Source organism: Mustela nivalis (assembly GCF_964662115.1).
Source record: "Mustela nivalis genome assembly, chromosome: 17".
NCBI lineage: Eukaryota > Metazoa > Chordata > Mammalia > Carnivora > Mustelidae > Mustela > Mustela nivalis.
Genome location: NC_139036.1, coordinates 58,796,427 through 58,807,268, shown reverse-complemented (window position 1 = coordinate 58,807,268; position 10,842 = coordinate 58,796,427). Strand labels below are relative to the sequence as shown.

Here is a 10,842-nt window from a genome sequence, read left to right as displayed (position 1 = left end):
GTTCTCCGTGAATGTCTGCTGCGCTGGGCCTCACCCCTACAGTTTCTGTGTCAGGAGGTCGGGGTGGGGGAGGGGAGACGGTGCCCTGAGAATCTGCATTTCTGCCAAGCTCCCAGCTCCTGCTACTGCGGCAGGCGGGGGCCACACACTGGCCCTAAGCCACTTGCTAAAAGTATGGGCCACCTTCACCCGGGACAGGCCGGTGGCCCTCGGCCAGCTGAGCCCACCGCACTGTGTGCTTCCCTGGAACGAGACCAGGCAGTTGCTGACAGGCAGACAGGGTCATGTGACACGGGGTGAGGGAGAGAGAACAGCCGTGGGAGAGGCCCAGCCGGCCAAGCCTTCAAGGACTGGGAATCCCGCCAGGAGCCAGGCCCCTGCGGGAAACAGAGGCTTGGAGAGCACGTCATGGGGTTTCTCTTGTGCCTCCCTCCCAACAGCTCTTCAGGCCAGTGTTCTCAGCCCTGGCCGCCGGGGAGAGTCACCTGGCAGCTTCCGGGAGTCCCGATGCCTGGCTGCTGGCCGCTCCTGGGCTGAGCACCTCGGCAGCCTCGGCACAGGGCCAGTCCTCTAAGGCTGCGAACCACGGCAGAGGCAGGGGCTTCTGGGTGCCCGAGGAGGCCCACTTTGTTGATGTGGGGTCCTGCGTTAGAATAGATAGTGAGGAATCCTGCCAGGAAGAGGCTGGCCCTGGACCCTCTGTTCTGCAGACTCAGGGAAGCCCCCCCGGGGTCAGGGTCAAGGTCAGGGTCAGGGTCAGGGGCGTTCCTGGCATGCTGGAGCCAAATTCCAGGGTCCGCTCTGCTGCTGGTTGACGCAAGCACTGCTTGTGGGGCTCAGGGGTCTCACAGGTGGAGAAGGAGCCCCAGGAGGCTGTGGGGGCCCATGTGCCCTCAGAACACAGCAGATCCACGGCGCCGGTCTGCTCGACCGTGGCCAGGCCTTACCCTTCCCGGACACGTTGTGGTGGTGCTCCCCACAGTGGGGGCACTTCTGAGCACCCCCATAAATGTGTATCTGTAAGTTGCATTCAGGGGTTACTCTGCTGTATGACTGTGTAATATATTAAGTACATTATAAAACATTCAACACAAATTGAAACTTTACAGGACTGAGGTAAAAATATAAATACAATTTCCCATATTCTCTTTCTGCTGCTCCTGGACTCTCCCGCGGCCTGCAGGAGGGCCCCCTGAGAGCATCAGTCACCAGGGGGCAGGAGCCTGGGGCCAGGGACAGTCTGGCTGCAGGGAGGTAGGTCAGGCCCTGGGGAGGCTCGGGGAGGAGGAAGGGGTGGGTGCTACAGCTCCGAGGCGCTGGGGAAGCGGAATCTAGGGGCGGCGACAGGGCCACCTCCTGGCCTGGCTGGATCCTCGAGGCAAGGTCCTGGCCTAGGGACCCTGGGGCCCGGGGAGCCGGGGCACGGGAATCCAGGGCAGAAAGACCGCGGGCGGGAAGCTCGGGAGGGAGGGGATTCGGGCCCCACAGAGCCGCCAGAGCCCGTCTCGGGCAGCAGTCGCGACAGGTCCTCCACCAGGTGCCACTTCTCCTGGACTTGCTGTGCGGAGAGGGCGGGGAGCGAGCGGGCGGTTACGAGCGGCGCCTCCTCCGAGGAGCCATCCGGGAACGAGCAGCCCGCCCGGCCGCGGCGGCTCCGCGGTCGGCGGTCCCGGGTCCCCTGCCTGGCCGCCTGCAAACCCCGCCCCACACCCCGCCCCATGGGCTCCGCCTCCACACCGAGACCACGCCCCGCCACGGTTCCGCCTCCAGTCTGCCCTCAGGTCCCGCCCCAGCCAAGCCAGAGACCACGCCCCTCCCAAGGAGGCCCCGCCCCGACCGGTCCGAGACCACGCCCCCACGAGGGTTCTGTCCCCGCCCGCCACCGAGAGCCCGAGTTAAATGTCAGCTGCGCAGTTAGTTGACGCCAGGTGATGCTACTGCTGTAGCATGCTGTCGACTAGCAACCGTGTTCCTGTCAGGGGGCTGCCAGCCCGAGGCCACACTCCCGGACCAAGTCTGGCCCCTCCCCAGCCCAGCGGACACTCACCCACACCAGCTGCTTGCGGAGCCCCCGGATGGCCCTGGCGTTGGCCTGGGACTGGGAGACGCAGACGGTCAGGACAAGGCTTTGGACAGACGGAGATCCAAGGTCAGTGGACCCTGCCCCACCTTTCTCTCTCCCCACCTCAGTTTCTCAAAAACACCTCCCGGGTTCTTCTCCCCCGCAGACCCCTGCGTCTGTCCCCTCCTTCCTCCCGGGCAGCCCCTACCCGCTCCGGGCAGGTTTTCAGCGCGCCTGCAGGGGGCACTGTGTTTCCCCCATCACATGGGCGCTTGCTTTACAGGTGACATCCCAAGGTGCTGTCCAGGCCTACCTGCCTCTGGGCCCACACTCCGCCCCTGGGACCCTGCCTCCCTGCCTGTCCTTGTGCTCCCGTGAGGTCCTGTGAGACTGCCCGGAGGTGCCCATCGAAGGAAGGGCCCCCTCCCAGGTGTGCCCTCCCTCGGCCCCTGCTGCCCTGAGAGGCACCTGAGTAGGATGAGGCAGGGGAAGCTGAAGGCGTGGGAGCCGAGGTAGTGGAGGGCGCGCTGGGCAGGGGGCGGCAGCCGGAGGGCCACCAGCTGTGGGACCACCTGCCAGGGGGCCGAGTAGTTGGCGAAGAGGCCACAGTCCCAGGAGGAGTGGATGCTGGGGAGAGAGAGCCAGGGCAGGGCTGGCAGCAGGGCCCCCGGGCAGGAGCTCCCTGCCCACCAGCCGCAGGCGCCTCTGCCGCTCTCACCTGCTGACCACATAGCCCAGGGGCACGACGGCCAGGAGCAGGCCCAGGAGGAGCACCAGCTGGAAGAAGAAGGTGGAGCTGGAGGCGCGGAACCGCCTTGGAGAGGCCCTGGAGTTCCTCATGAGGGTGTACTGGGGGGCAAGCAACAGCAAATGGGGGTCCTTAGCCAGTCGCAGATGCCAAGGAGCCCGAGGCCCGGGGAAGGGACCCCGAGGGGGCGGGCCGAAGCGGGACCCGAGCCCCGCCCTGCTGACAGGGGCTCCACGCCCCCTCCCCAGCCAGTGTCGCTCACCTTCTTGATGTAGAAGGTGAGGAAGATGAAGACGCTGTTGAGCAGGGGCAGCAGCGGGCAGTAAAAGAGGCCCATCCAGGTGATCGTCTGCCCCGCCACGATGTCCAGGACATTCTTGGGCACCAGGAATTCTTCCCGGCCCAGCCAGGTCCAGAAGCGGCCCGAGAACCGCTCCACCAGCAGCCTGGGGGCGGGAGCGTCCCGGCACCACATCAGTCACGACCAGGGACCCACCACGCCCCACTGGCTTACACGGAGACCCATGGGAAGAACCGCTCACCCTTGGCCGCGGCCAGCGGCCACTCCCAGACAAGCCCCGTCCCCCCCACCGTGGGTGTCCCCAGGCCTCACCTCCTCGGCAGGCTGACGAAGAAGGCAAAGGCCACCATGAGGAGGAAGTTGAAGATACTCAGCTTGTACAGCTCTTCCCCGACCGCGTTCTCCCAGCACTGGAGCAGAGGGGGACCTGTCACCCCTGGCCCCCAGCCGCCCCTCGCCCACCCCCCGGGGTGGGGGGCCCTGTGGTGGCGGAGCCAGGCCAGAGTCTGACAGGGTTACTGAGTTAGAACCCGGGCCTCCGGGGTGAGATCCGAGCAGGGAAACCCCACAGCGAGCGCGCGGTGTGCTGTGAAGCTGCCCCCTGGAGGTGTGCTGCCCACGCACAAAGGGGACCCTGGAGAGGGGCGGGAGGGACAGGCTTGGACGGAGCCACCAGCCACCTGGTAATCACAGGCGTTGTAGCCGTAGGACGCACAGCTGGTCTTGTTTCTGCCGAGGCACAGCACGGTCTGGCCCAGAGAGAAGGAGAACATCCCCAGGCTGGCCAGCTTCAGCACCACGCACCTGGGGGCGGGGCGGGGCGGGGGCGGGGCTCAGGCGCTCGGTCGGCCGCATTCCACCCAGGGTCTGCGTGTGGCCCGTCCCTATTTGGGATCAGTCTCTCCCGGGTCCAGCTCCCTCCACATCCAGAGCCCAGCCTCCATCCCACCTGCTCTGTCTGTGGCCATCTTTCCCAGAGGGGGTTCCCCAGAATCCTGGTCTCCAGATGATTCAGGAGAGAAGGGCTCTGTTTTGAAATCACTTTGGGAAACACTGCGGAGTCCAGCTACCCTCCCCCACCCACACTCAGTCTGGAGTTTTGCTGTATGAGACTTTTGCATCCTTCGAGCTGAGGCGAGGTTTCTTCCGTGCCTGTTAACGCGCTAGCGCACTCGCAGCGTCTCACGCCCCCGGACGCTGCCACACCGGGCCACCCGGGTGGGATGGTTAGCCCCCCCAACCATCACATGCCCTTTATATCTAGGGCTGGACTTTCAGAGCCGACAGGCGACCGCAGTCTGCCCGGGAACAGTGGGTCTTCTGTTGAGGGAGCCTGGGAAGCAGGGAAGGTGGGGGCTGATTTTTTCCCTCTTTCATCCTTTGGAGCATTTTGAACTTTTTACCACGTGCCTGTGCTACCACCTTCTCCAAAGATAAAGCTTCAAACCACAGTCCACCTTGCAGGAAAGCTGAATGGGCTTGGACAGCTTCTGCTCCCAGGAAGCAGAAGGCAAAGCAGACAGAGCCAATTGGGGGGGGCGTGGCAGACAGAAAAGCAGAACTGGGGTTCGCGGAGGGAGGGGAGGCTCCGAGAGGGGCTTCCAGTCCGAGGCAGGATCCTGGTCCTGAGCAGGGGGACAGGGCAGAGTACGGGGCTAGAGGAGGGCTTGTACCAAACATGCACCCAGCAGGCATGGTGGGCTTGCCTTCGGCTGAGGTACTTGACCCCATGAGCCTCAGTTTCCTCATCTGTCAAATGGGGCGGAGGATGGTCCCCACGTCACAGATCATGTGAAGGCTGTCACGGGGTGACATCCCACGTTCCCGATTTCCCTGTGTGCAGAGCTGGCTCCAGACCCCCTCTGGCTGTTCTGTCACTGGCCTCTCTGAATGGCTGGTGTGTGATGCGGGCTGCTGGCTGGCTCAGGATGGAAGGCGCCGGAAAATCTTAGATGGAGGCTTCCGAGATGGTGTTTTCTGGAAGTTCCCGCAAGCCCTCTCTTGCTCGGGTGCCCTAGCTTCAGGCGATAACCCAGGTAGACAGCAGGACACAGCGTACTCCGTACCTGACCCTCCACACGGCCGCCCCACCCATCACCCCCAAGGGTGGCACTCACCAGACGAGGGCGAGGTTGACCTCCGTGTTGGGTGGGTAGTTCTCCAGCTGGATGAGGGAGACGAAGAGCAGGGGCCCCAGAAAGTTGACCAGGGCGATGACCCCAGGGGGCAGGTACTGGAGCACCACAAACAGGGACTCCTGCAGGGGAAAACAGGTAAGGGGGTGCCCAGGGACCAGAGGGTCCCCAGCAGCACCCCCACGCCCTACAGCCCCCTCAAGTGTCCCCTGGTGCAGGCCTGGCACCAGGAAGCCCACGGACTGTTCCCAGCGACGGCATGGCGGCTGGGGGTACCACGGGTGCAGGCGGTCTGGCCCGTCTGGACCTTAGGTGCCCTGTGACTACCTCTCTGAGTCTCAGCTTGTTCATCTGCCAGGTGGGTCCACCCTGTCCCCCCCCAAAGTTCTGGCCAGGGTTAAACGAATGCATCTGTGGCCTGGCACCTCTTTGTTATCCTGTGAGTACTTGGTGGCCCAGAAGATGGCACTGATGGCCCCAACCACCAGGAGCCCGATGAGGACATTGACCCGCAGGTGGGTGAGCAGGTGGCAGGCCTTCTGGGCCCGGGTCTCCTGTTGCACCAGCAGGAACCGATGCCTTTCCTCCAGCTCCACCTGTCACGGGGGTGGGGACACAGATGGTCGGGTCTCTCCCCGGCCAGCAGGGCACTGCGTGGAGTGGGGAGGCGGTCAGGTCCAGGTTGGTGTTCGTGGGGAGACGGGCTGCCAGGATCCAGGGGAGGCTGGTGTGACCCTGGGGCAGGTGCAGGTGAGGGGCGGAGGCCGGTGTTATGTAGACCATGGCCCCTTGCACGGGGTGGGTGGGCTCATGCCCAAACACTGGCACAGCCCCGCCTCCAGCTGGAACACGCACGTGTGCTCACACTTCCAAAACACACCCACTCACGCGCAAAGTCACACACGCTCATGCCCTCGTGCACACACCCATGTCCCCACACCAGACCCTTGCACACACCTTGAACTCGTTGCTGATCTCATGCTTCTTGATGGTGGCCGCTTCCTGTCCCCGGGTACAGAAGTCCCAGGAGGAGAACACTTTGACACTGACAGGCGACTTGTAGTCTTGGCCGAGGAACAGCCTCTGGGGCAGCCCCTTCACCATCCTGGAGGGAGCAGGAGGCAAGGGCCCATGGGGGGAGGGACCCAGGTCTGGGGTGGGAAGTCCCGGACAGCTGCGGGTGCAGCCTGGGGTCAGGGGTGGGGATATGGGGCCGGTGTCCCTGAGCTCTGCCCCTGGGGACACAATCGGGGCCGTGAAACCACCGATGAGCCGGCCCGAACGAGGCCGGGGCCCTCCTGCCAAGCCAAGGGAGGGGTGATCAGGGAAAGAGCCAGAAGCAGGCAGGGGCTCTGCTCTCACCGCTGCAGAATCCCACAGAAGCAGAGCAGCAGGCAGGCCAGCGGGCTCAGGAGGTAGGCGAGGCGGATGCTGTAGGCCGAGCTGCTCTCCGGCCCCGCCCGGTAGGCGCCATAGAAGAGATAGCTGTCCGCAAAGGCCTGGGGGTGTGGAAGGTGGCAACCAGGTCATGCGGGCTGTGTGCTAAGTGCTTCCCGAGTCTGGGCTCTCTAACTGTCACAGACTCCTCGGCAGGGAGGGAGGAAGAGCATCCCCACCACGTCACAGTCCCAGAGCGAGGCCACACAGCTTTGAGGAAGAGAGAGGACTGGAATACGGGAGTCTGCTCGGTGACCTCTCCGTGGCACCCAGGGGCGAGGGTGGGGCGGTGCTTATCCCACAGGCCCGGACACTCTTCCCTTCCGTCCTTACACGGCCCACCCCAGCTGGGTACCGAGGACCATGGCCCTGGGCTGTGCATACTGGCCTCTCTCTGACCCCATCACTGTCCCCGCCGGCCTGTGTATCGAAGCCAATGTCTTTGAAGGGATGGGGGTCCTCTTAGACGGCGGTCCCCTGGGGCCGCTTCTCCGGGTCCCCCAGCCCTCCTGATGCATCGCCGAGACGGAGCTCACTTACCCTGCCGGTTAAAACGTTCCAAAGTCGATTGTGGAATCTGGGAACACCAGTCTGGGGCTGGAGGCCACCAGGGCACTCCAGGGCTGTCGGGAGGGAGAGGGGAGCAGTAGGGAAGGGTCCCCAAGGCAAAGGTGAGGCTCTCCCCCCATCTCCCCCATAGCACTCCCCATCTGGGGAGGCCTGAGCAGGACCCGAGGGTGCCGCACAAGGCACGGTCGGGGAGAGTCCTGGAGCTGGCCTCGAGCAGGACGGTGCTGCCCCAGCACTCTGAGCCCTAGACCAGCCCCTCAGGGTCCCCAGGGTGCAGGAGGGCCTCCAGGACCTTATTGTGGGGGGGGGAGGCTGGGCACTCACTGAAGTTAAGGAAGGGGCCGGCGTCAGGGGGGCAGAGCCAGACCAGGGGCAGCAGGACGAAGCTGGCAGTGAGCAGCAGGATCAGAAGGTTGAGCAGCAGCAGGAAGCGCAGGAAGGTGAAGTAGGATTGGATTCCGGTGCCAAAGAGGCCTGTGAGGAGGGCAGCGGGGCCTTCAGAACCGCACCAGGCCAGGCCCGCTGGGAACCCGAGGGCTGACCAAGCCGGCAGGGTGCGGGTCACCAGAGGCCCTGCCGGACCGCGGATCAGTGGCCAGCAGTACCTCCGACAGTCACCTGGGGGTGCTGTCACCCGCCTAGTTCTGCACCACGGTGGGGGGCAGGAGGGGTGTGAAAGGATGGGGGGTTGTTCAGTGAGGGCCGGAGGGACAATGGCAAGCGGGACGGTGGCCTCGGGTTTCTAAACCGGACCCTGAGCCTCCAGAGAAGGGAGGTGGGAGGGGGGAAGTGGGGTTGGGGGTGCGGGTCCTACCCCCGATCTCGTAGAGAGCCCCTTCCCAGAGCCCAAAGCCCCGGGCCAGCCGCTGCGCTGCCTCCCCTAGGCGCCGCCGGACAGTCCGCCACCTGCGCTGACATCGCCGCCAGCAAGAGGTCTTCACCCCCTTGGGCTCCCGCAGCTGCCTGGCTTGGGGTGGTGGTGGGGCATCCTTGAGTCACCCGCTGTGCCCACCGGGCCAGGCAGAGCAATGCCTGGGGCCAGAGGCGTCTTCCCACGGCTGGTGACTTCCACCCCATCCCACCGGTGCATCCTCTGGGTGGTGCCCCACCCACCCCCACCATCTGGCCTCCAGCGGGTCCTGCCCAAGACGGGGTGGGGGGGGAGGCACCCACCGAATGAAGCGCTTGTCCACCATGGCGTAGGGCAGCTCCCGCACCTGAGCCTGGGAGGACCACAGCCGCTCCATCTCCTGCTCCCACAGCTCCTCGACCCCTGGCTCAGGTTCGGGCTCCATGAGGGCCTGGCCGGACTGCACTGACCACTGCCTCATCATCTCTGCAGTGGGGTTGAGGTTGCAGGCGCCGGGCTGCAATCCCCCCCTCTTAGAAGGGACGTGGGCTGCCTGCTGGGTGAGCTTCAAGCTCTTGGCCCTGGCACAGCCAGAGATGAAGAAAAGAACTCAGTTGGAGCAGCTCTGGGCTGGGTCCCCAGTCACATCTCAAAGCAACCCCCTGCCGGAGGCCTCCGTTTTCCTGTTGGTCAGTGGGGAGAAAGATCCAAAGGTAATGGGGCGATGGGATTGTCCCAGACAAACACAAAGCCAGGTGTGGCCACAGAGGCCTACTGCAGCCAGGTCACACCTGCCACCTGTGGCCACAGGCCTTTGGGGTCAAGATAATTCTGGCTCTTCTCGCCATAGTAATTCTCCCAGTGGGAACAGGCCCCTGTCCCAAACCCTGGCAGTTCCTAGAATCCAGTATCCTGCGGGGTTTGGATGTACTGGGACCCTCCTGCCACCTGGGGTCCAGCCCCCAGGATTGGGTCTGCCCGCCCCCCAGGGGCCCCAGATGAGGAGTCGTGGCTACAGCCCCAGACTCCGGAGGGGACCCCACCCCTCAGCAGTCCCAGCACCTGATTCTCTCTGGACTTCAGCCCCTCAAGCTCTGTCTCCTCCCGCCACTCTGCACCAGCTCACCTGGGGACAAGGGACCAAGTCCCCGGAGGAGCCCCCTCGTTGCTCTGGCTCCCTCCACGCTAGGCGGGACGGTGAGGGAACCGGGGGAGGGGTCACATGACAGGAACCCCAGCTCTCCCGCCATCTCCTCCCCCCTCCACTTCTTGCACCCCCCCCTCCACAGTTTCCTTTGCTTTCTCTGGGGCCGACACTTCCTGTGTCATGCGGGGGCAGGCAGGAGGGGTGGGGGAAGGGCGGGGCATGGAGGGGCAGCCTCCAGGCCTGTGGGGTCAGGGTTGGCAAGGGGGTGGGGTGGTGTCACACTGTCCCTCCCTGCCACTCCAGCGTGCTCCCCCCACCTACCGGTCCCTTTGTGCCTGGGAGCCGAAGCCATAGGTGGGGGGAGGGGCACTTATCTACCCGTGGCAGGTTGTCCTCCTGAGAGCGAGCTGATAGTGACAGAATGGGTGGACCCCATCACTTGGGGCTGCTTCAGAAGCCCTTGCCGTTAATCCTCAACATCCCGCCTTGGTCACTGGCTCTTATCACTTAGAGCCTGGCCTCTTGTAAGGGCTCAGGAATTGGTGCCACTCGTTCCAGCAAGGCAAGCCATCTTGGCCATTTCTCTCTCCTGGAGGTCCCCTGGGACCCTGCGGTCTTGCCTTTCCTCCTTGCTCCCTCTCCACCTCCTTCAGGGCCCCGTGCACCCAGCTCAGCTCTGATGGCTTCTCTGCATCCCTGCCTGGATCCCCTTGTTTTAAGCCCCTCCTCTATGACAGGCGCCAAGCTGGGTGCTGGTGCCCAGTGCACAGTGGGTTCAGAGAGTGGGGGCAGGGTGAACAGACAAGCAAAAAGAACATGTCAACAGGAAATGGCAAGTGCTTCAACAGGGTTCAATCCAGGAAGGCTTCCCATGGGAGGTGACCTGCAAGTTGGGCCGGGGTCACGCAAGTACCATGTGGCTGGAGCATGGGTGTGCATGGAGAAGGGCCCTGGGAGGAGAGGCAAGGGTTCAGCCCGCCCAGTCTTCATACGGCAGTGCCTTGTGCCAAAATCCAGCCCAAAGTAACCCGTCTGAGCCCCTACGCTGGCCCCTCCAACTTTGTCCAACTTCAGGTCTGGGGACCCCTTTACCACTTGCATTATATCCTGTCTTTTGGGAATCCTGCTTTGCCCCTGTTCTCCCCCCAGGAGGGCCTTCCTTTCACCTTCCACCCTGCCTGCCTCTCAAGCCCCCCCCCCCAAAAGGTCCCCAGACCCCACCCACTGTCTAAATCCCGCCCATTCTCTCTCCAGGCCCTGGGAGCCTCCCCTCCGACCTGCCGGGCTTTTTCAAAGCCAGGGTTCTCGGTGCAGGTGCAGGTGCAGGTGGAGCTCCCTGGCAGAGGACACCCCTGGGGGCTGATGAACGTGGTCGCTGCCTGTTGGCTCATCTGTGAGGCCGGGAGTGGGTGTCCAGCCCCCGGCTTATGGGAATCACGAAGAAAACAGCAGAGGGGACAGTCACAGGGTCAGGCTTCCCTGGGGCTTGCCCCCTCCTCCCGACCTAGCATCCAGGAAGTGCGCCCCAGCTCTGGTCCAAGTAGCGGCAGAAACCACGCCCCGACCAGAGAGGGGTGAAAGGCCGGGTGCTG

At 64.2% G+C, this 10,842-nt stretch overlaps 1 protein-coding gene across 8 annotated transcripts; it reads right to left on the bottom strand.

The window, feature by feature from the left end:
* Positions 1-1,048: 1,048 nt before the first annotated feature.
* TMC8 (transmembrane channel like 8) lies at positions 1,049-10,841 on the bottom strand. Of its 8 annotated transcripts, XM_082705361.1 has the most exons (17): positions 10,528-10,841; positions 9,629-10,200; positions 8,427-8,786; positions 8,068-8,216; positions 7,578-7,727; positions 7,224-7,306; positions 6,609-6,745; positions 6,204-6,351; positions 5,672-5,842; positions 5,229-5,368; positions 3,792-3,915; positions 3,424-3,521; positions 3,073-3,256; positions 2,781-2,839; positions 2,531-2,689; positions 2,048-2,126; positions 1,049-1,558 (listed from the first exon to the last, which is right to left on the bottom strand). In XM_082705361.1, the coding sequence occupies exons 3-17, from the start codon at positions 8,585-8,587 to the stop codon at positions 1,301-1,303; spliced, it is 2,100 nt and encodes a 699-aa protein (XP_082561487.1). In that variant the 5' UTR covers positions 8,588-8,786; positions 9,629-10,200; positions 10,528-10,841; the 3' UTR covers positions 1,049-1,300. The 8 variants fall into 8 exon arrangements, with proteins under 8 accessions (XP_082561487.1, XP_082561482.1, XP_082561484.1 ...); XM_082705356.1 differs by lacking the exon at positions 9,629-10,200 and having other exon boundaries at positions 2,781-2,911; XM_082705358.1 differs by lacking the exon at positions 9,629-10,200 and having other exon boundaries at positions 2,781-2,911; positions 8,427-8,684.
* Between the last annotated feature and the right edge of the window lies 1 nt (position 10,842).

Bases quoted from the DNA above. Each gene is read 5' to 3' on its own strand.
- TMC8 (XM_082705356.1), bottom strand. From the start codon at position 8,587: ATGATGAGGCAGTGGTCAGTGCAGTCCGGCCAGGCCCTCATGGAGCCC. The intron at 5,369-5,671 runs GTGCCAGGCCAC...TTTCCCCTGCAG, and splicing joins ACTCACAGGATAACAAAGAG to GAGTCCCTGTTTGTGGTGCT. The intron at 2,127-2,530 runs GTGCCTCTCAGG...GTCTGTCCAAAG, and splicing joins CCCTGCCTCATCCTACTCAG to CCTTGTCCTGACCGTCTGCG.